General features: G+C 38.7%; 2 protein-coding genes across 39 annotated transcripts in view; one reads left to right on the forward strand and one right to left on the reverse strand.

The window, feature by feature from the left end:
• The window catches only part of RhoGAP100F (Rho GTPase activating protein at 100F), a 50964-nt gene extending 43045 nt beyond the window's left edge, over positions 1-7919 (forward strand). For 16 of the 18 annotated variants that reach the window (XM_018017758.2, XM_018017763.2, XM_018017760.2 and 13 more), the window contains 2 exons: positions 291-426; positions 484-7919. In XM_018017758.2, the coding sequence (XP_017873247.1) occupies positions 291-426; positions 484-2183 (1836 nt within the window). In that variant the 3' untranslated portion in view covers positions 2184-7919. The remainder of the gene's footprint in view (positions 1-290; positions 427-483) is intronic. The other 2 variants (XR_001916396.2, XR_016268557.1) reach the window with 1 other exon arrangement.
• A 3821-nt stretch (positions 7920-11740) lies between these two features.
• The window catches only part of heph (polypyrimidine tract-binding protein 1 heph), a 186691-nt gene continuing 174221 nt past the window's right edge, over positions 11741-24210 (reverse strand). For all 21 annotated transcript variants that reach the window (XM_089462135.1, XM_089462131.1, XM_089462134.1 and 18 more), the window contains 4 exons: positions 21748-21840; positions 15716-15932; positions 15086-15163; positions 11741-15016 (listed from right to left, as the gene is read on the reverse strand). In XM_089462135.1, coding sequence (XP_089318261.1) covers positions 14884-15016; positions 15086-15163; positions 15716-15932; positions 21748-21840 — 521 coding nt within the window. In that variant the 3' untranslated portion in view covers positions 11741-14883. The remainder of the gene's footprint in view (positions 15017-15085; positions 15164-15715; positions 15933-21747; positions 21841-24210) is intronic.

The raw sequence follows: 24210 nt of genomic DNA on the forward strand, positions 1-24210 counted from the left end.
TATTGGCCGCGCCCTATGCCGGATTCCTTCTGTAAAGTGTATGCCTATTGTATATCTGCCACGCCCACACACGCACTATTCACAAAACATAATATCAAATAAAAAGAAAATTCCAAATTATTTCCACACAGCGCACTCAAACCCCACAGATACAGGCCCCAAGGTATACACACACACACATACACAGTTTGGCGTTTGTCCACTCCCAACATTAGATGGATTGAAGCTTGCCAATGCAATAACCCATGACACGTATTTCGTTTGCTTCCATTTCTTGTGATCTCTTTCAGCCCTATCAATTGGGGGGCTCAGCGGGCTCAGCAATTCCCGACCAATCGCCACTGCCACTTCCAGGCACACCCTCCCCAGGCAGTAGCTCAGCTTCGACGGGCTCCGGCTCGGGGTCGGGCTCGGGCTCGGGCAAGAGTAAGTGGAGCCAACGATGCCCAAAAATAATATCAATTAATGTTTCGTCTGATTTAGGCACTGATACCATCAAACGTGGTGCTTCACCCGCCTCGGTCAAGCAAGTGAAAGTCGCAGATACGCTCAGCCCGTACTCCGTCGTGCAGAAGAAGCCCCCACTACAGAAGGATGCACCCATAGAAGAGATTACGCCCCCAGAGGCTAGCGCTAGCGCTAGCGCCGGCGCCAGCGGCAGCGCCGCCAGCTCGACCAACCGCAAGGGCGTCGACTTCTACGAACCGCACAACTCGCATTCCAAGAGCTTGGCCAGCGACGAGCCCTACACATCTAAGTACAGCAGCAGCACTCTGGACTCCAAGAAGAACAGCTACGGCAGCAGCTACACGCCCAGCAAAAGCTCCAACGCCAGCAACAACGACGACTACAAGGTCATACGCAACAAGACGAGCGCCACGTCGAGCTCCAGCTCGTCTCAGGCAACGGTGCTAAGTGCCGGCTCGACGGCGACGTCGGCGCCAACCACCTCCTCGGATGACTCCGACGACCTGGTCTCGTACAAGTCGTCGGCCTCGACCAATGCGCTGCTGGCCCAGTCTCAGGCGATGACCACCAGCCAGCTGATGTCCAAGTACTTGAAGCGCGAGCCGCGTGTCCAATTCACACCGATCAAGTCGCCGGACTCGCCTTCGCCGCCCGGCGGCGGGGACGGCTTGCCGAAGGGCACTTACCAGCTGGTCACGCCCAGCTCCAGCACCAGCTGCCTGGCGAAGCCCAGTGCCACCACTGGAGCGATTAGCAAGTACACCACATCAACATCGTCGCCCAGTGCAGCGGACACCACCACGAATCCAACGAGCAGCAGCAGCAAATTGTCGTCGCCGTCGCGGTTGGCCAAGGATGGCCGGTCGGGTGGCGCGGCGGTAAGTAGCTCCTCCTCTTCCCTGGTGTCGAGTGGCAGGCGGCTGTTCGACAGCCTCGCCTCGTCCTCGTCCTCGGAAACGGAGACAAAGACTTACATTGGCGGCACCACAGTGGCCAGCGCAGTCAGCACCACCTCAACTTACACGAACGACTCCCGAAACGTAGCCACCAGCAATAGCAGTAAAACAGCCTCCGGCTCAGAGCACAGAAGTTTTGGTAGCGCATTATTCGGCAGTAGCGCCATAGGCAACGGCACCGGCAATGGCAATGGCCATGGCCATGGCCATGGTGTCCACTCTAGCAACAGCCCCTTCGCCAGCACCAATGGCAATGCCAGCACCAGCAGCAATCACAGTGCCATGAATCTCTATGGAACTCTGCCCAAGAATGGGGCTGCTAACGGCAGTAGCGCGGGCGCCACTCTCTTTGGCGCGAGCGCCAGTGCCAGCTCCTCGTATCACTCGGGCAGCGGCACAGCCAGCAGCAGTGGGGTCAGCTCCATGACTGGCTCCACCAATAGCTACGATTTCTACACGGGCGGCGGCTCAGCTGGCAGCAGCAGCAGCAGCACACGCCCCTTCGCCAATGGCGGCAACAACTATCATACGCTGGGCACTTACCGCGCCCAGTACGCGGCCACCAATCCCTTCCTCGACGCCTTCGACGAGAAGCCCAGCAGCAATGGGGCCAACAATGGCCATAACAGCCACCACGTGGCCGACTCCAAGCTGGCAGCCAGCTCCGACAAGGGCCATCAGCGTGCCTCAATGGTGGCCGCCTTCCAGTCGTCGGGCGACTCGAAGAATGGCAGCGACGAGTACGATGATCTCAAGTGAGGGGCGCGTGCTGTGCGCTGGGCATGCGTGAGCGATGGCGGGGGCGGGAGCGGGGGCGGTAGCAGCTAGAGGGGAGTTGAAAGCGATTATGATATCAACGATGTCAAATGCTGAAATTGTTCTTTGGAGTATTTACAGTTTACAGTTTACAAATTTACAAACAGATACAAATTATGCGAAAATATGAATATATAAATCGATAAACAATAACTCAAAGCTATACTAAAAAAATATATAATAATAAAAAAAATTAATTAAATACAACAATTTAAAGAACAACTAAGGTTAAACGAATTTTTAAGATCACATCAATTTATATGGCAATCCACAAAGACAGAGAACTGGTTTAAATAATACACAAAACAGAAACAAAATGGCTGCCAAGCTTTAAGTGTTCGTCTGTGTGTGTGTGTTATATGTGTATATGCGTGTGTGTGTGTGTGTCTGCGTGTGCGTGTTGTATGTGTGCATCATGCCAAGAAAGCTTTGCCTTAGCAGCATTTATATACCCTTTGGCAGCCATTTTGAAATCGAGGGCAAGAAACCCTTACGAGCAGTATTCAAGCGGAAACTAAAACCATTGAAGAATTGAAACGAAAGTATACATAATATATATGGTATAGGAAATATGAAACCACAGATCTTAACAGCTAAACTAAAGGTTGAGCGCGCATTTAATTATTTCCTCAGACATACATACATATATTGAAACGTACCGATTTGCTGAAAACACATAAATACATATATGAAACACGTATTTTTGCAGCAAAGCCAAGCGAAAATACATGAAATATTCGAGTCATTCGAATAGCCGAATTTCTCCCAAAGTAACCTCCTTGCAACTTCTATGCAGACTTTAGCTTCTTTTAAGGTGACCAAATCTCTTAACTACTATTAAAGATGAGAATATTTCGTAAAAATATTGGATAACTTTTCGAGCAATATATTTGCCTAAGCCTCTTACACATACACCTAAAACACGCATCTCTCTTTCTATATATAATATATATGTATACCTATGAATAAGTGTATATACGGAATCTGTCAAGTAACAAGTTCACATACATGCTTAAGTGTACATCCGTGTACGACTAGATGGTTTTCTAAACATAGATGCTTATAAGTCCATTTCAGTTCACTCACACAAATACTAACACACACAGACATACACACACATGCCACATATACATGAATACATGAATTTATTGACAAATCGATGTGCTTAGTTTTTTGTATGAAACAAAGTCTGATATACACACTAATATACAAGAATACGGTATTAAATATTCTTAAACATTAATATACAAGCATATATATGTATGTGCATATATATGTAGTAATATATACATACATATACAGTGACAAAACTAAAACACGCTTTGCGACTACGACGACAAGAGAAGGGTCTACAAATTTTACAGCCATTTTGTTTGAATACTTTAGTAAAAGCTTTTTATAAACAAATATATACATAAATATATACATATATATACTTACATATAGGTATATGCATAACTAACTGAAAACTATAATAAACTAATTATACATATTATTAATGCCTATATATCTAATAACAATCTCCTATTAAACTGTAAATACCCACAATGTACTTTAAAACTTATGTGCTTTGGTGTCAGCCGATTGGCGAAGCGATCAGAATACTATACCGTTAGTCAGCTAGTCAGTTAGCCAGTCAGTGTTTGTCAGCGCTTGTCGTTAGTGTCTAGGACTAGGCTTAGTAGCGTACTTAAGTTAGGCTTTTGCTATCCACATGTAGAGTGCAACAAAGTGAAATATTATTATTTGATTTCAGATAATATATATATGTATATGTATGTTAGAAAGCCAGGGAGCATCGAAAGCAATAAATATTTAACATATACCCACAAGTTGGACACACCGAATATAGAAAGAGAGGGAATGAAGGATAACACCAAAATAACAGGAGCATACCTAGAATCATAGTAAATGTGTGTTAGTTAGCATATATACATATTATGTATGTATGTACCGGGTAGACAAACCTAAGTTTAGAGTTACCTAATGAAACACTAGCATAATCATTCGTCTTCATCAAAGTACAACTTTCTAGCAGCAACAACAACAACAACAAGAGCAAGCGTTACTTACTTATATATAACATATATATATATATATATAGACAATTCCAACTCAGATTTGAATTCGCATCAATAACCAAATCATAGAATTGAAATATTATTAACGCGTATAGCCAAAACAGTGCATTATTTGATATTAAACAAGTTTTTATGGATGGGATATGCATTTAGATTTTAAATAGCTAATTATTCGGTTAATTGTTGTCACGTTTATTTTATACGAAGCTAGATGAAAACAAAAACATTTTAAGTGTTATATACATAATAAAAATCTATCAAACCAAAGAGTTGAAAAGGACAAAAAAACAAACCTTAACCTAGTTGATGCTATAATTAATTTTTTATATACGAGTATAGTAAATTGTTGGTTATTATACACATACATATATACACATATATATATATATATATATATAGAGCGTAGTGTTTTTAAAAAGGCAACAACTAAGCTGATAACAATTTGTCAACATTTGCTAAATGTTCATTTGTTGGGGTCCAAAATAATCCATTTCCATTGGGGGTCTGCATGCGATTTGTTTTCCATTCTCTTCTGTCTTTTTCTCTGTTATTCACAAATTGTTAAACTTGAAGTTAATTATGCGTCAAATTCAATTAGTTTATTCGAAGTCTAGGGATTCATAAAATCATAAAATTCAAAGGCAAATAGAGAAACATTTGTATTGATTTGCAAATTGTTATGGCTTCTTAGTTATAGCTGAGCTTTAGATAAGATACCGGGAGTTGCCAGAGGGCCTAGTTAGTGTTTAGGAAATTGTGGTCATAGTGGTGGTGTTGGAGGTGGTGCAGGCGGTGCAGGTGACGGTGGTGGTGGTGGTGGTGGTGTTGATGGTGTTGTTGAAATGTTGGCTGTTATGCGTGGACTTCAACTGCTTCTTGCGTGAGTGTTTAGTGTTTGGGATCTGGTCTGTGGCTTGAACTTGCTTGACAATTGAATATATGTACTTTTAAAAGAAAAATATGTTATGAAATATATCACTGTGTCATATCGTACATTTATACAGCAGTAAAGCATACCAAGCAGCAAGTAACAAGCGATAAAATGTTAAAACCAAAGTATTTAAATTAAGAAAAAACCCAAGAAATGAAAAAAAAGTAAAATAAAAATGAAATTTAATTATAACTAAATGAATAGCAGCAAAGCAGCAACTACATATAGTTAAATAAACTGAAATGATTGGCAAGCAACCACAAGAACAAATTGTATATGCATTTAATTTAGCCTAAACAATTAAAACAAACCACATATAAGTATATATATAATACTAACTATAATAATAACAATAACAATAAGCGTTAGCTGAATAAATACAAAGCAAATATGTTAAAGGCATTTAGTGAGCAAATATGAATTGATAAAAAAAAAAAAAACTATTACACACAGACGCCACTTGAAATTAATGTTAGTTACAAAACAACAACAAAAACAACAACAAGAACAACAAAAAACGAACTAATTTATTGAAATGTATTGCACAATATTGTACACTTATAAATATTAGTAATGAAACAAAAAGGAAGTAACTAAAACTTAATAGAAACAAATAGGAAGGCAGCTGCGCTAGCGAAATATATATATGTATTGTAGTTAATATACACATATATATAGTCATATCTATATATATTAGTTCCCAGCCATGTTTTTTATTGTATTTTAATATGTGCCCCACATTATTGTTTTGAAGGATCAGAAGTTTCACACTCACACAGCATAGCTCAGTTAAATTAGTGGAATAGTTGAAATAAACCTAAGTGAAAGATTTGTGTGAATTTATATGTAATTTGTATTGAATGTGTGCCTAACGCTATACATCTTCCCTCCTTCTCTATCTCTCTCCAATTTTTGTATTTTATTTTTAATTTAATTTTTTTTTTTTTTTGGAAACACCAGGGCAAACTCTTCAAATAGTCGGGGATGAATTTTTAGCAATTCGCAGCACTTGCAATGTGCAGTCGATTTCTTTTGTCGAACTTAACAAGCAAATGGAGACCAAATGCTCAGGGCTTAGCGAGTTATATTAACGTAATATACAAAACCAAAAGAAACAAACAAACAAAAATAAAAAGGCAGAAACCGTATTTAAGAACTAATTGTAACACATCATGAGCATGCTCCATTAAAACTTAACAAATTACAAAACTACAAATCATTTCAGTTGCAAATCTAATGCTAATGCGTCGACAAATACCCACAAGCAAAAAAAAAAAAAAAACAACAAAATAAATAAATAAAATGAAACAACAAAAACGAAATGAACAAGAACAATCCAGCTAACAAATTTACAAATCCAAGCAATCAATTTTGTTACAAAGACTGAATGAGAAACCAACAACAACAAAGGCAACAAAAACAAAGGTTATGTTACCCACCCTCGAGGGGGGGACAACTTTCATATCAAATGGCAAACGTTTTTCAAAAAATCCCCAAATAAAAAGCTTTAAGTTTTAATCCTTAAAAATGTAAATTCTTATCCTACTTTTGAGACCTTTACTAGCAAAAAGAAGTCCATAATCCAAAAACAAAAATAATCCATTAAAAAGTCCCTTAACGAATAGTCAAATATAGCGAAATTAATTCAAATATTACCACCAGAATTTTTGCTACATAACGAACTAAATATACATATAACTAAAATGCAATAATAAGAACAAATAGTTTACAAAATATAGTTAAAAAGGAGATCGTATGAAACCAGATGAGACATTGCGAACTTTTGCGGAGACTTTTCAAGTAGAATTATACTAACAATATACAATGAATAACAAAATTAATTAAATGAAAAATGAATAACAAAATCTGTTTACTCTGAGGCATTGTATTTGGAAATGATTTTGAAACCCACCACAAGAAAGTGAAAACTGAAATACTAACGAGAAAGGCAAATTCAAAAAATCTCAATTTTTCTCTCATTATGTGTCATCTCAATTCCAAATTCAAATATTAATAAAACAAGAATCGAAAATCTAAAACCAATTCGCAACAGCAATATTTCAATAAAAAAAAAATCAACATATATTTATAAATCAACATATGTATATACATACTAACACATATGTACATAAGCGCAGTCACAAAGCTTAACAACTATAATCCAAGTACGAATCCAAGCGAATCCAAGTCCAAGCTGCAAAATTATGGAAATATTGAATTATCGCGCGAGACAGCTAAAGCAAGGAACAGATAATACTCTAATTTACCACTGCCACAAAGTTAAAGGAAAAACAAATTAATTATATATATAGATAAAGATAATGAAACATACATCATCTACAACATAGATATGATGAAGGGTAAATTCCTTACAATTACATACATACATTCATTCATTCATACATACACACATGATGATCATGATGTGCGCATTGAGTGGGCGTATCAGATGCATTCGCAAAGGCAGCATGAACATTTATATGAATACAATATATAAATACATAAGTCAACTTAAACTTATTATTTATATCCAGAATAATAACAATGATAACAATAAAACTTATCTTATGCAAGCATTAACTAAATCCAAAATAGTTCTTTGCGTGAGAATAAAGCGATGTTACATTATTTAATGAAAATATATACATATAAATAAAATATAAACAACTTTTTGTGTTTCTTATATCTGCTGAGATTTTATTAGCTATTTCAGCTGTAAAATAAGTATATATATATGCATAATATTTACGTTTTTAGTACATTAAAAATACTAAATCTAGAGAATAGTACTAAAAAGGTTGTAGGATTTGCTGGTTGTGTGCTTGAGGAAGCAGTTTACTGCTTATTCCTAGTCTATTAAACACAGCTTTCTTTGGTTGGTGTCTTTGCTAAGCGGGCCAAATAATTGCCTATTTTAAGTACAACATTTAGAACAAAAATCCTTACTAAGCATGTCACAACTTTGTGAAATTAATTTAGCCACCAACCAAAAACGCATTGGGACATTTAGCACAATTTTTTTTAGCACATCCACATCACTGCGTTTCCAGCACTCAACTGAGGTGGTTGCTTTCGTACGACGTTGGCTTTTATACTATTTTCTTTCATTTCTCTCTCTCTCTTACACAGATCTCTCATAATTAGGGTCTCAAATCAAATCTATTTCTAGCGTTCAGCCAAAGTGGTTGATGTAAAACGAAGTTCAGCGCAATCCTTTTTATTTTCTTACTTTCTCTCTCTCTCTCTCTCTATGAAATGAAAATCAGCAATTGGTCCCATTTCTACGCATCTGAGAGAAGAGTAAAAAAATAATGAAATGGTTTAACATGCTCATGCAAAATTTTTAAATTTTATTATTTGTGCGAATGCTTGGAATTTGTAAAATTTTAATCCCCATGCATTCTCTTGTGAAGAAACGGTATAGCATATTCATGCCCACCCCCTAGGCTGAATAAATCAAATAAAATGCAAGAAGTTATAGTTTTAAATGATTTAAATCATTTTTTTATTTTGTATTTATTTCTCAAATATTTTTAATAATAATTAATATTATAATAATTAATTAATGCTTGTAACATAACAAATATTCACTTATTTCATTGTTTTCCTCTGCGCACAATTCATTTCGACAGTTTTTCACATGCTCTACAGAATGTCTTCATTTTAGATTGTTTTTGTTTAGTTTTAATAATTTTTATTGAATTTCAAAGTTTTTCACGTCTTTGCACACCTGCAGTAATTCTAACCAAAGTCGCCTTTTTACCTTTTTATCTCTGTTTCAAGCAGAATGTTCAACTTTGCTCGGCGCCCGCTCAAAATACGTGAAAACACAAAAATGTATAATTTAGTTGATTTTACTTCATTTTTTTATCTTTTTTTCAATTTTAATGTATAATTGGGGTCGCTTAGCTGCTGTTGGATTTATCTTCATTTTCTTTTTGCAACCACAATACATTTATATATATATATATATAGATATACATATATGTATATATATATCAATATACTTTCGTATTTCTTTTGTTATTTATATATATACAATACACATAATAGATTTATAGTAAAATTTGGTGAGGAAAATTTTGTTTTGTTTCGTTTACTTTCGTTTAGAGCGTAAAATGATTAAATTTCTTTTATTGATTTACCGTTATGAGTAAGTTGTACAATTAGAGAGCACAAATGTTAAAAAGTGTTTATCGTGGTGTAAATTTAAAAAACTTCCTTTAACAAATACCTTCAAGTTCGATTTTTGATTGTTTTGCGTGATTTGTTCTATCATTTCTTCTTCTTCTTCTTGTGTTCTAAGTTTCGGTAAGTTAGGCAATATTTATTTTAGAGTCGAGGATATAGCTTTGAAGCTTCTTGGCAATATCTGTAAAAACTGTGATGTTTTCGTAAGTATAAGATCGAGTGGCTGAGAAACAGACATTGAGAGAAAGAGAGAGATAGAGAGTTAGAGAGAAATGGGCAGAGTGAGAGAGTGCATGTATTTGTTGTTTTCTTTTTTCACATTCAGTTTTTAATTTTGCTTTGTAACATTTCAATCTCGAATATTGGGTACCAATAAATTGCAACAAACTGCCAGATTATCCGGCCCAGTTCGTTGGAGTTGATTTAAATATGTAAGTTCTTTAAGATAATTGATTATATTTAAAAACTTGGACCCTAGTTGAATTTTGCCATAATTTTGTTTTGTTTTGACTAACGCGCACAAAGTTCAAAATAGACATACCAAGGATAAGAAAAAGGCAAAGAAAAGCAAAAGAGCAAAGTAGACTATTCATAAGGTAAAAGAATTTCTCAAATGGATCAACATTTATCATCTACACGGATGATCATATCATGTAAATGTATAATTAATTCACTGTTGCAAATTCTTCAGTTTAGTTTCGGTAACTATTTCTGTTTCGATTTCTGTTTTTAGCATGTATTTATCATTTCACTAAAAAGTAGGAACTTCTGTCTGTTTTTTTTTTCTTTTTTTAATTTTTGATTTCTTTGTAAACTGTTTTCTGAGTTTCCTCCATGTAGTTTTCATGTATCAATTTTTCAGTAACTGAACTCAAGTGTACAAGAAACGAGTCAATATTAATAAAGCAAGTAAGCACAGATTTCGCTAGCTATAATAGGTATGTACGATTATATATGTATATATACATACATACATACATACATATATATATATATATGTATATATTCTATATAAGTTATATATATACGTTGCAAGCGCCTGTCCAACCGCCAAAGTAAACAAGAAAATTCTCTGAATACAGTACGAACGCAGCAACGCTTGCATTTCCACATGAATTCCTTGCACTTTCCGCTAAAACCACGCACACCAAATTCATTTGCTACTAAAAATACTAATGAGCACACAAATCTATAAAATCTATAAAATATTGTACCAAAAAACATTTGAAATAAACTCTTTAAAAAAGTATACCGTGTAACTATAATATATAAAATTAATAATTCATTATTTTCATTTCTGTCTTTCTTCGTTGGCAAAATATTTAACAAATTCTCTATGCTTTCATCTATTCATTGTCATTGTCTACGACCACAACGACGACGATACGCACTCGCTATCGGTCCGTAATCTTAAAATAATTTTGATATCTTAATCAATTTTTTCAATTTTCAATAACTTGCGCTTCCGATATAACTTAATTTCTAATGCTGTTGTTGTTTTAGTTGTTGTTGTTGCTGTTGTTGCTCTAACCCAAACACGCTTCAAATTCTTAACTTTTTTTGTCGGGTTGCTCTGGTAGAGGTGTATGAGTGCTCGCTCAGAGCGGAAATGAGGGCAGATCGAGAGAATATGCTGAATATATTTATATGACAAATATGGTTGATATGTTTCTGTTGATGCATATGTATATAAGTATGTATGTGTAGCACATGCTGTGAATCGATGAGAGTTGGTGCTAAGCAAAATGTTTTCCACCTTTAGTTCATACCGTTCTCCCGACACCGTCTCAATTCAAGGGCTTGCTTCTGAATCCGATAAAATAATCCATAGATTATAACTACAATTACACATATAGGAGTGCATGCAGCAACTAAATCTGGTACACACACGCACACGTATGCACGTTTCTATGTATGTATGTGTGCAATGCAATTCATATTTACTTAGTCTTGAATTTAGTCAGATTCACAATATGATTTTCGGTAAAACGTCGCCACGTACAACTTATAACTGTTCGCTATGCTTGATTTAAACTTTACTTTAAATATATTTATTTACTTGTTTGTTTATTCCTTTTATCTTGTTTTCTTTTTTTCTTTTATATATATTTGCTTTATATCTTTGTGAATCCCCCTCAAGTCCCGCGTCTGAGTTGCGACTGTTACCTCGGGCAGGCTTCGTTCATTAAATGTAAATGTGTTAATCTGATAAATTTTTAATTATTAAATTCTTCAATGTACTTGTAAACTATGTATTCAGTTTGTTGCTTTTCTTATAGATTTTTCTCTTATTTTGCTTTTGTTTTTCTTTTTGTTTTTAATTTATATTTTTCTCTACATGTTAAAGTAATACTTTTTAGTGTTTCTCAAATAGCTGCATTGCGTATTTTGCACTCATTATGATGTATGTACTAAGTATGTATATATGTATATAGTTCTATTAATTCGCATGCTGCTTTTCTCGGTGTGTCCTTTTGTTCATTATCAACATCAACACGCTTAGGCGCGAATTGTATCCGTGTATCTGTATCTATCTGTATGTATATTATCGTTGGGCTAAATATTTGATTACGCTTTGAACGCTCCATACCAAAAAGCCGGCGCACTAACATCATTTCATAATGCATTTCGATTGAATTCGGTTGAGTAAGTGTGAATGTAAATATGTGACTGAGTGTGCGTGTGTGTGTGTGTGTGTGTGACGGTGTGTGTATTTCAGTGGCTAAGTATCTTTTGTGTACGGCTTTAGATTGTTTTACACAAACACATAAATATTTAATGATTCAACTTTACACATATTTACTTTACTTTACGTGTTACTTTACTTTCTTAGTTTCTCATATTTTCAATTGTTTTGTTTGTTTTCTTAGGTTTCCTGTTGTTTTGCTTGTAAGTAATTATAGGTATTGAAATACTTGTATGAAATTTTTGATTTGTCAAGAGTTCTCATTTGAAATTCTAGCAGTCGTGGGTTTGATATCTATATTAATATATATATAAATATGTATATATATTAATAATTATCTCTTTTTACCTTGTATCGATGCGCTAACAGAACGTGTGTATGTATATATATATATATATATATATATATATTTATATAATAGACATAGACATAGGCATAGACATAGAGCATATTTGTATATGTATATATAAGTTAGTTTTTAGATTAGTTAAGATTAGGATAGAATGTATACATGAAACGCTAGAGTTTGTTTAAAAATGTACTTTAAGCATTGGAGTTACATGAGAAATATGTGGTGGTTCATGTGCGTATGTGTGTGTGTATGTGTGTGTGTGCGTGTACTTAGTCTATGGCTAAAGTATGTTTCTATTCTCATTTTGTTTCTGTTGTTAGAGCTTCGAAGGAACTCAGACACACATGCAAATTTGTCCCTAGCTTAAACCGTACTCAACCATATTTATGGAATATGTATGTAGGTTCTAATTCTCCATAGGTAATTAGCAGCTGCAGCTTGCGACTTTCTTGTGATAATTGTAAATACCGTATGTAATTTAAATTTTACATTTGACATTATTTTACTGTTGCTTTTCGTACACGTTTTATGCTTCAAATTTACCATTTCAGTTAATTGTTAATTTTAAATTACGATCACTGCTACTTATACTTATTAGCTAACTCCATATCATTCAGTTACAGTTACAATTAGTTTATTAATCAATATTTTTTTATTTTCTTTTTTCTTTTGTTTTGTGTTTTTGTTCTTTTGCGCCAACGTATAAATAATTTCACTTTCTAAATATATATAAACATTGATGTGTGTATAGTTAGTTGTGCCTGTCTGCTTGTGTGTGTGTGTTTTCTTTTTTTTTTTTTCCTTTTTCTTTGATGGTTGTGTTGGGGTTCTTTTTGTAAAATTATCAAAAAATCATTGAGTTTTTATTTCTTTTTCTTTTTTTCTCTTTTTTTTTTTTTGTTTTGTTTTGTTTGTATTTGCTTCGCTAAAAACACTTATATGTCTTTCATGTTGGTATGCTTAAGTCTAAATATAATTATGATTTTTTTGAGATTTTACTTTCATAGCTTAAAATTTGTTTTACTTCCTGTTTCATGTTTTTGTTTTAGTTCAACATATACCTATATATATGTATGTATATCCACTATACAGTATATATATATAATTCTTTTTTGCTTAACTTTTTTCTTTCTGTTTACATACATATATTTTGATAATTTAACAACATTTACAAATACACACACACACAGAAGGTTTTACGTACGCATTTTACATTGTTTTTTTTTTTTTTTTTTCTTTTTTTTGTTTAACTGCTTTTAAAAGTATTAACATTAATTTATGTTTTTCTCTCTTTTTATGTTAATGCTAAACAAACGAACAGATCGACTCAATTTATATGCGGTAGATGCTCTTTATTCAATTAGAATTAAATACATTTCAATTACACTTAAAGACTGATGGGATATTGTTTGTTTTTCTTGCTCTATAATTAACATTTTAGTTTATTCGATTCGTACCTACCGCTTACAAAATGATAATCGTCTAAAAACTGCTAAAATGCGCTCATGCAATTTCAGTGTAAAAAATTAGGGTTACCAGTTATCAATGAAAGTTGTTGCTTCACTTAAAATATAATAATAACAGTAAATACTCATACATAATAAAACAATGTTTGTTTTGTTTTCGCTTACTTCATTTTTTAACATAAATTTTGTTTTCTTGTTTTTTTTTTTTTTTTAAATTTTAGTTTCCTTTTGTTTGTTTGCATGATTTGACTCTCTGCCGTTACTTAAAACCAAAACACAGTACAGTGCAATTAAGTTAATTCTAAGTTCGCTTTGTTTCTCCTCCTCTCTCTATGCAATGCAACTTACTTATGGACTACAGTTAAGATTTAACTTTAAGCTTATGATTATACGACGTCGCTGATTGTTTAGTGGGCTCTTTTTTTGTTATTTTGTTTTTGTGTGTGTTTCCCCATTCTCCTTTGTGGTATTTTGTTGAATGTTCTGATTCGTTTACGCGTGAATTTCGAAATTGTATTCATCATGATGCATATACAATATTTATATATATATGTATATAGTACATGCATTCATTGTAAAGTTTTGTTTATTTAGTTTTTGAATTTCAGTAATTAGTGCTATGCATATTGTGTTTGCTTTTTTTTTTTTTTATATAATGAGAACAGTATTTAGATATTAGATTTTGTTGTATATAAGTAGCTATAGCTCTTTTGCATCGATTGTTGCTGCTGTGTTTGATGGGCTGGGTGGTTTGTATTGTGGATTGGTTGGGCTCGCTTCTCAGTTGAAGTGGCTGTGGTGGCGATTGCCTTGCATGCCGCTTGTACTACGAATAATAGATTGTATCTGTTGCTGCTGCCAATAGAACTGATGCCGTAGTGCAAGGCTGATGTTGGCACTTAGTCAAGTTCAGTGAACCTGACCGCGGGTCGGATTCTAGATGTTCGACTTGGAGAAGCTCACGCGCAAATGGTTCGACTCGGACAGCTGATGATTGTGCATTTTGATCAGCGCCAGGACGGCCTCCTCCACCGACGACAGTTGCAGCAGCGCCATTTTGCGGTCCTTGCTGTAAATGTATACGCATTCAATTAGATACGAATTTTCGCAATTTTGATAATTATTAAGATGAACTTACGGGAAAAATTTGAATGCTTTAACTTCAAAATTGTTGGAGGTGAAGGCTTCTTTGATGTCATCCTCGGTGCAGGATGAGCTGTAATATGCAAGAGAAAGAACGTTCGTTCGCTAAATTAACACCTATCGATTTAAATTCTCATGCTGTGCGTCTATAGATATCGCATAAACACTCCTGCCACCCCACGCCCATCTGCCCAAACAGCGGGCATAAACACAACCCCAGCCAGAGGCAGAGGCAGCGGCAGAGGCAAAGCTACAGGCATGGCCATAAGCATATAAATTCAAACGGTAGTCGTCTCTCCGCCTCGTTTGCCCCCCTCTTGTGGAGCACACAGACAAAAACCTGGTGGGGCGCTTTGTCATATTTGGCAGACAAAGCGTCGCGGGGCGTTCGCCTCTCACAATGGCTGCGACTGTGAATGCGACTCTGGCAGTGGGGGGGCTGGGGCTGTGAATGAGCGACGGGTTTGGGGGGCTTCGAGTTGGTTGGTGCTGCCGCTCATAGCGGTAATTGTAATTGCCCGCGTAGCGTGGCTGATGAAAAAACCAACTCCAGCTGTGCGCTGCGCTGCGCAGGACGCTGGATGGCTTCAGGCGTTAGTTGCGATGCTATACAAAGGATACTTACGGAATGTTACTTAAATGCAGTGTCGCCGATGGCGGGTAGATGTTCTGATAGTTCTTGCTGCCGGGCTTCTTGAAACGGTGCAATGGATTCTGTGAATAGTCACGCGTGAGCCCCGCGTCCGGCTGTCCCTCCTTGGGCAGTTGCACGGCCTGATGTTTGCTGGCCATGACACGTATCGGCTTGCCCCATAAACGTAATTTATCAAGGTGAGACATGGCTGCAAAGCACAAGAACAAAAACAGCACAAATAAAACACAATGTTAAAACGTTAAAACGAATGGCAATGCATGAATTTAGTGGCGAAAGTTGTGCCGAGGGAGCAGCAGCTCCGTTCAGCTTGTGTGGGGGATAGAGAATATTTGTTCACGTTCCTCCTGTACATACACAACATGTGTTGCCAAATGTGTATAGATGCAATTTATATATATGTATATGTGTGTGTGTGTGTTCGACAAATACAGATACAGATATAAATGCTGTTCTACAAGCTGTAAAAGTAAAGTTGGATTCCCCACTCCATAGCCTCACATTCCACCCACGCCTTTCGGGACTGAGACACAGCAATAAGTACTGGCAAATATTTACATACTAAAATGTAACTGCAACTTTATCAATGTCGTCTGCCTTTGGTGATTTACTAGCAAATGACTCGCCATAAAATGCATTGCCCACAAAAGTTTGCGCTTGTTTCGGTATCGTTTTTTATCTATTTTTTGTAGTTTATCTGTTGCCCTCGAACCTCGACCCGGAACCGAAGTTTCCATCCATGTCATTTGTTTCCCATGGCCTCAATAGTCATAACACCTGCGGCTCACTTGCAAATAGACGACTGCAACAAAACACGCCGCCGGAACGGAGTAAACACATTTGCTTCCGGTTTCATATTCGTTTTCAATTGCGATTGCGATTGCGATTGCGATTACGATTACGATTTCAATTTCGATTAGATTTTTATTCAATTTGCTGTCAAGTCATGCTGGGACCACTAGGACATGGCCAGCCCCAAGCAAGCACTGGTCCCTTTTTACATTATTTTAATAAATTATATAGAACATTTTATCATTTTGCGCAGTTGTGTCACGAGCCATGTGGGTGGGGGGAGAAGGGGGCGGAGGTGCGTTGGTTACATGGAAAGTGGATGACATCGCGCCGGGTTGCTTATGCTTGATTGTTAAATAATATGCTTACTCAGCCGTTTATTGTTTGCCTAATGGATTAAATGATTTTACAAAAAAATAAGGCTTGAAAATATAATAAATTGTAAAATAAAAGGCTGTCTGTCAGCAGTGACAAACGCTTCTTTCATTTTTCCACATGCGACTCTACTCTCTCTATATATAATAAATATATATTCATATTTATATATGTATGTGTGACAAACACTTGTAATAAAGATTAATGTGGAGCCGACTCGAGAGAAAGGGAGAGAGACAGATCCCAGCTCTGCTAGCCCAAAATGTTGGGACCAACTTTGCCTATCATCTCAGCGCCTTTGAAGTGGGCTGCAGCTGCGCCTGCTGAGGCAGTGGCTTTCGTGGCTTTGGGCCTGGGCCCCAACTCAAAAAGTATCTTAAAGTTTTAATTACCAGCCTGACCAGTGGCAGCAACACCAACAGTAATAGCAACAGCAGCAACAACAACAACAACAACAACAGCAGCGACAACAAATCATTATTAACTTGCTGGCCACAAAGAACAAAAAACTGTAAAAAGTGCACGCACAGCTGAGCACCGTAGAAATACCACAGCAAAAAAAAAAAAAAAAGAAAAAAAAAAAAAAGAAGTTCGAGTCAGTAAACTTTGCCCGAAAACCCAAAAATGACTTGTAGAAGTGTCTGTCAGGATTTGTGAGTGTGTCAGAATGGGTTAAGTCACTTCGGCCAACAACAAATGGAGTATATAATGAAAATAATATACCAAGATTATGTCCACTTCAGCCTGAGACATGGACAGGTAACTGATGCGCCAGCGACTCTGGCTGCTCAGGTGATATTAATTGAGCTAAAAAAAGCAACTGTCGGCCTGCAAATATGTGACCACATTATATTGACAGCTGGTGCGCACTTCATCTCGAGTCAGTTCATCAACAGAAACTTTCTTGCATAATTAATTTGGCGCACCCTGGACACTGAATCACTTAATGCTAAACTTTGCCCACTGACACATGGCGTATACGTATTCCGGCAGAGGCACATGTGACTGCCTCTGTCTATCGCTCTCTGTCTGCCTGTACTGCTGAAATATTTGTTTGCATTTATCGTAAATACTTTTATGCGTATGCTGCTGCTGCTGCTGCTGGCGTTGCTCATGCAAAATATTTTGTAATAATTTGTATAGCAAAAATTAATTTACGCAAAATTCCCCAGATAGCAGCAATAGCAGCGAGAGCGGAGCCCAGACTGGGGAGCCATACTGCACTGAGCAGTGTGGAGCGGCAGCTGTGCGTGTGCCTATCAATTTATATGAGAGTTGTGTCTATAGTTTGTTATAAGTTGGGCACAAACTTAATCCCGGCATGGCAGCCAACAAATGGCGCGCGTCCGGCCGGCAGCCATTTGCACAATGTCGACAGCGTCGCCAGGGCCGAAAGGGCCATTATAATACACACACACACACAGATATAGTCACACCTTGGAGTGGACTACAGACTACAGTGCTTATTGTTTTTTCATTGTGTGTGTGTTTTGTGTTTTTGTCTATTTGTGCTTTGGCTTTGCCTCTTGATTGCTGTCGCACTTTGTTTGGTTTTGTTTTCCGAGTTAGGTCTCTCGGAATCGGACTCACACTTCTACTTGGTGTTGGTCTGCTTCGGCATCTGTCCGATGTCTGGCTGTCTTGACTGGCTGGCTCGCAGTAGTCGCATCGTTCTCTTGACTTCATTTACACTAAAAAAAAGTGCTTTTTCGCTTTTACGCTGTAATTCGTATGCTGAGTGTGCAATTGTAGCCGTATTTTGTACACCGTACGGTCTTCCTTTAGCGAGACACTTTTATATGCATGGTGTGGGCAGGAGCAGAAGCAGGAGCAGCAGCTGGAGCAGGACATCTGCTACCTGGGCTGGCGCTGGCTGGCCCCTGAGTCGGTAATCGTCTTTGTTCTGCCAGAGTTGCGAGAGTTTTGGGCAAAGTAACGAATGAATTTGTTAATATTTTATGAGTGCATAAGTGCGCACTCACCGAGCGACCAACCAGGTCGGCAGGCACCCAAATAACCAACATACTTACGCGACTTCACCTGAACAAACGAACGAGCGAACGAAGGGACGAACGGACAAACGGCCAAACGGACGAATGAATGGACGGACGGAGGGACGGAGGGACGGAGGGCAGCAGCAAGGCTGGTGGCAGCCGAACTCAGCCGGAAGTGTTTGCCATTTGGCAGCCCTCGCGGCACATTAGTAGTCTGTGTGTTGACGCAACGCCATTAATATTTCCAAATGCCAGCAGCAAGGCTTTGTGTATGATTGTGTGTGTGCGTGTGTGTGTGTGCACGTGTGTGTGTGTTTTAGCTGTACAATAATTTGCTTGTCGAATAGCATTGGTTTTGTTGCCACAAATAAAGCGAGGCATTTTGTTTGTATATCTACAATAGCTTCATCAACTGCACCACATACTGCGGTCGACCTGTGTTGTCAACTCATTGACAAATACAATTAACAATACGCATACGACATGGTGGCTGGCCTTGCAGTCGAAAAATTGCTCAAATTAAGTAGTCGATTGCATATGCCAGAGGTTTGGGTTTATTAATGACAAATACCAGATATTTAAATCGGAACTCAAAACACCGAGCAAAGGCAAAGCCAAAAGCAAAGGCAACGCGACAAGTTTCGCATTACTTAAGCTTTTAAGCACTCAACATTGGAATGCCTTTGAGCTGGAATATGCAGCAGCGAAATAAAAATAATAATAATTGATAAAATTAATTGCGTGCAGCACAAAGCATATTTTAACGGAGCATCAAAGCTAATGGTGAATGATTGCTGTTTTTGTTGTTCTTGTTGTTGCTGGTTGACATTCTTTACAGTTGAATTTTTCAATATTTCAATAGAAATCAATGAAAGGAAGCAAAGTGTAAACGACTGTGTGATACTCATTCATGGTTAACAAAGGATAATTATGTAATTAAATAATTAAAAAAAAAAAAAAAAAAAACATGAATAATCTATAAAAAATTCTATACTGAAATGCCTGTGAGCATAAAAGTTGCTGTTGGCACTAATTTTTTTCCAGTGTACATTCGCAAATGGGGCGAGCAGCTTTCGCTCGGGCAATTTGCTGACAATTTCCGCTGCAATGTTTAAGCGACTGCATTCATATTGCAAATTTAATTAATTTAAACTTTATCGATGGCAACGATTGCAGCTATGAAAATATATACATAAATATAGCATAAATATATATGCAATATGTGACAAACATGTGTGGAATATTGTGGACAATTATTTGTTAAGCATTTAAGCGTCAGCAGCTTGTGTAATTATTGCATATTTATGTGCCGCATATTGCATGCCTCAAAGCGGCTTAATGCGTTGCATATGCGATCGTCGGCTAATGAGCACAGCCATAAGGAATACAGGTACAACGTCGCGTATGCGCAATGCTTGAAGGCCGCCGCTGCTGTTGGTCGCGTTTGGGTCATCTTCAATTTTCAATAAAGCGCCTAGCGGGGACAACAGAGCTTTGACTGCCTTTGAGTTATTTGGCTGGAGCCGTGGCCTTCTGCCGTGCGGGGGCGGACGAGGGCCATTGCTTGTCGAAGTATTAAATGGAATGAAACCAAATTGAAATTGAAAAGGTGTCGCTGTCAGCGCGTTGCTTGTTTTTCGTGTTTCTTTTTCGGTTTTTGTTTTTTGTTTTTTGTGTTTGTGTTTTTTTCGTAATAAAGTGGAATTTGGCACGTCGGTTGGGTGCTCTTAACGCCTCGCAATGCGCGGCGATTTTCATTTCGTTTAATGCGCACACAAACAGCCAAAGGGAGGGCAGCTGAGAGGGGGACTGCGGCGGCAGCCTGACAATGGCAAAGTGCACACAAATAAATGCAATAAAATGATTGGCATATCCCGCTGAGCAAGAGCTAAAAACGAGCAGCATGGGACAGTCCTTTGTTGGACGCTGCCATGGCCAGAGAGAGTGACAGTGCGAGGGAGATATATAAATATATATAGACAGAGGGAGAGAGAGAGTGCGAGGGAGAGAAAGAGAGAGAGAGAGAGAGAGAGAGAGAGAGAGAGAGAGAGAGAGAGAGAGTGAGAGAGCTGCGACAGCTTGGACTGCGAAGCAACAGGAAGGACCAGGTGTTGGACAGGCGCTGGTAATAAAGCGCTTATAAAATTTCATTTATGCGCACAGGCAGCAGCGAAACGAATCGCTCGGCCTGGCACGGCAAGGCTCGGCTCGGCTTGGCTCTGCTCTGCTCTGCTCGCATTGCTCTTGTTTTACTCTACTCAACTGTGCATATCTGTGCATTGCGCCCATCTCTTTCGCTTTAACAATTTTTATTATTAATACATTTTGTTTGCTGCAATTGCAGCTGCACAACAGCAGCAACAACATTGGCCAACAATGGCTGCCAAAGATATGCAATGTTTGGAATTTAATGTTGGAATTTTTCATTTTAAACAAGCTGCAAATTGCAATTGCCGCTGCCGCTGCCTTTGCTCGTATTTCATTTATTTTTTGTTTGTATACCCTGTAACTGTGTGTCACATGACAAAGGCTGTTTGTGCGCGCTTTGCATATATATATATATATATAGTTTTTTGATTACATATTTGTCTAACTTCTTTTATATATATATAGCAACCCGATATATTCTCTTTCTATTTGCGATTCTACATTACAGGGCATACTCCCGTACGGCACTCCCAGTTATGGCAAGCTGTCATGGTTTTATTCTTCCCTTTGGCAGCTGATGCACCTTTCACCGCCGAAAAGGAGCGCAGATTTTTCATTACTTTTGGGGCGGATCGTAGGGCGTGTAGGGCGTGTGGGGCGTGTGAGGGCGTGTCTGTTCCGGAATGTTTGACTTACCCAAATAAGCTTGCTGCGGCTCTGCCATTTGTATGAGTGCCGAGTCCTTTTTGTTGTACAATATCTTTACACGTTGCACATCGCCGTATACACCTGTGAATTGCGAAATGGTTGGCATTATTAATATGGTTTTCAGTTTATTGCAATGGCGTTAAGAGTACGTGGCAAAGAGCGTTAACACTAATACAAAAATCCACTATTTACTGTCCTAGGAACACACATTGTAGCTGCCACAGCTGCCACAGTTTCCGCTGCTGTTGCTGTTGTTGCTGCTGCTGTTGCTGCTGCTGCTCTGGGTCTAATGAATATATCCAAAAATATCGAGTCTCTGTGCTTTAGGCACTAATAAATACTCGAGCCAGCTCCTACGATGCAATCTACAAAGTAGAGTGCGGCCATAAGAGGCGACTTAAGCGCCGCTCAATGCGAATGGCGGGCCACGAAAATTCGGACAGGCAAGAAAGAGCGGAGCGTTTTATGCAACGCGCAAATGTTGCTGCCTCCCGTCAAAGAACGTAAGTTTTATACACCACCAAAAAGCCATAACGTGCACCAAGATGGTTTTCTCAGCTGCTCCCCGCCACCCCTAGCTGTCGTCTAGCAGGTGCCGCTTGATGCTGTGCCAGAGCCAGAGGCTGCTTCGTATTATTGCCGGAACGAAGCCGTTAGTATCATGTACGAAACTCATAACTAGCTCAATAAGTTTTCTCAGCTATTTTTTACGAGCGACTCCAGGCAATGGCTTTGCCCAGACCAGCCTCGAGGCTGCAGCTCCACACTCAGCCTCAGCCGCAGCCTCAGCCTCAGCCTCAGCTCGGGCTACAAGCTGGCTCCACAGAGCTCCACTCCGCATACATTTTAAGGCTGCGACACGCGGCTGATTTTACAGCTGTCAGACAAGGTGTAAGTGTGACGCTGGGGAGCTGGGGACCTGGCCGCGTTATTGAATTGAATTTTATGGCTTTACTTACGCGGCAAGGCAAGACTCCGCCAAATATGCAATATGCATTCGCTCCGGCAGCATCTTGAGCCAGTGAAACTTTAAGGTGCTTTAAGTGCTGAACAAAAGTATTTGCCAGCGATTTGCTTCCAGTCCGGCAGTCCGGCCGTTGGACTCTGCTTTGACAGCTGTCAGGGGCGGAGGTGAGCACACACACACACATACACACACACACAATTACCCTATGCAACTCTCTTGACCAGCAGTCCGTGTGTAGCCAATCAGCGGCAAATTTGCAGCAGGGCGCAAATTGCCATCAAGCATAAAAAATAGTTGTTGCTGGATCGTAGCTCGTAGCTAAAAGGTCGCAGCACCGTACTGCCACTCCCCCTGCCCACTCCCCCCGTACTGATGCTGCCAGCCACACCCAATGCAAACAATGTAAAGTGCAGGCGCCCTCGGTTGCCCAAGACAACAAATCGAATAATGCGAAAAGTAAATTTTCAACTAACTCCACACCCCCGCACTCCCCCCGAAAACGTCGCTCGCCTAAAACAGAGAGAAGGAAAAAACACATTCGCAGACCAGTGGCAGTAAAACCGGGCAGTGGGAGGCAGGCAGGGAGGAGCGCTAACAAGTTACAAAAGTAGCAATAGAAATGCAGGTAGTAAATAGTGCGGGAACATAGTTCAACAGTTGGCAGTAAATCCATTTTATACAGTCGACTGGCTGCTCGACTGGCTGGCTGCACAGACTGCACAGAGCGCAAGCTAACCAGAAAGAACTGTGAACTGAAACTTGACTTATGCCAAACACCGAAAAATTTCGTTTGCTTCAAATTGGCTTGGCGTAGCAACAATTGCAGCAATAAACCAAGCCAAGCGAGCCAACTTACTCGGACGTATATCTGCGCTGCCAGGCATCGGCTATGGAGCATATTGAACGCCAGTCTCTGGCTCTGGCCGCCAGCCAGCCAGTCAGCCAGTCAGCCAGCAGGAGCATCCAGCAGCAGTCTGATTCCGACGGGGCGTGTGAGCCACTGCGGCTCTGTCAGCCGGTTGCCATGCAAAGTGGCTGAGGGCAGACCGCCTCCGGCTAGTCAGCCAGCTCGCCAGTCAGACTTTATAATAATTTATTATCGCAAAAAGATTTAGCTATATTTGTACAGCCATGCGGCTAACTTTGAATATGTTTGCATACTTTCACCGGCGCTCCGGCGGATTCCCCGGCGGCCCATTAGTCGTACGCTTCAGCGTAAATTTTTGATGAAAAAATATAGCAGTTGTCCGTCGTTTAATGCAAATTTTTACTTGCCTGCCTGAAAACTTCAGTGATCAGGCTAAGTGAAATTCAACTGGAGTTTTCATAAACTCCCTCTTTTCGACCGCAATTCGCCAATGAAATTTGTGCAATAAAATTCAATAATCGAATGTTAGTGGCGCACGGTTTTAAAGCCATTGTAGTTTTAGTACTTCGAATGCTCCGTTGAGCTGTTGCTCAACATTTTGGTAAAACGAAACTTG

This window comes from Drosophila arizonae, chromosome 2, assembly GCF_054131065.1.
Source record: "Drosophila arizonae isolate 15081-1271.41 chromosome 2, UAZ_ARI_1.0, whole genome shotgun sequence".
NCBI classification, from domain to species: Eukaryota; Metazoa; Arthropoda; class Insecta; order Diptera; family Drosophilidae; genus Drosophila; species Drosophila arizonae.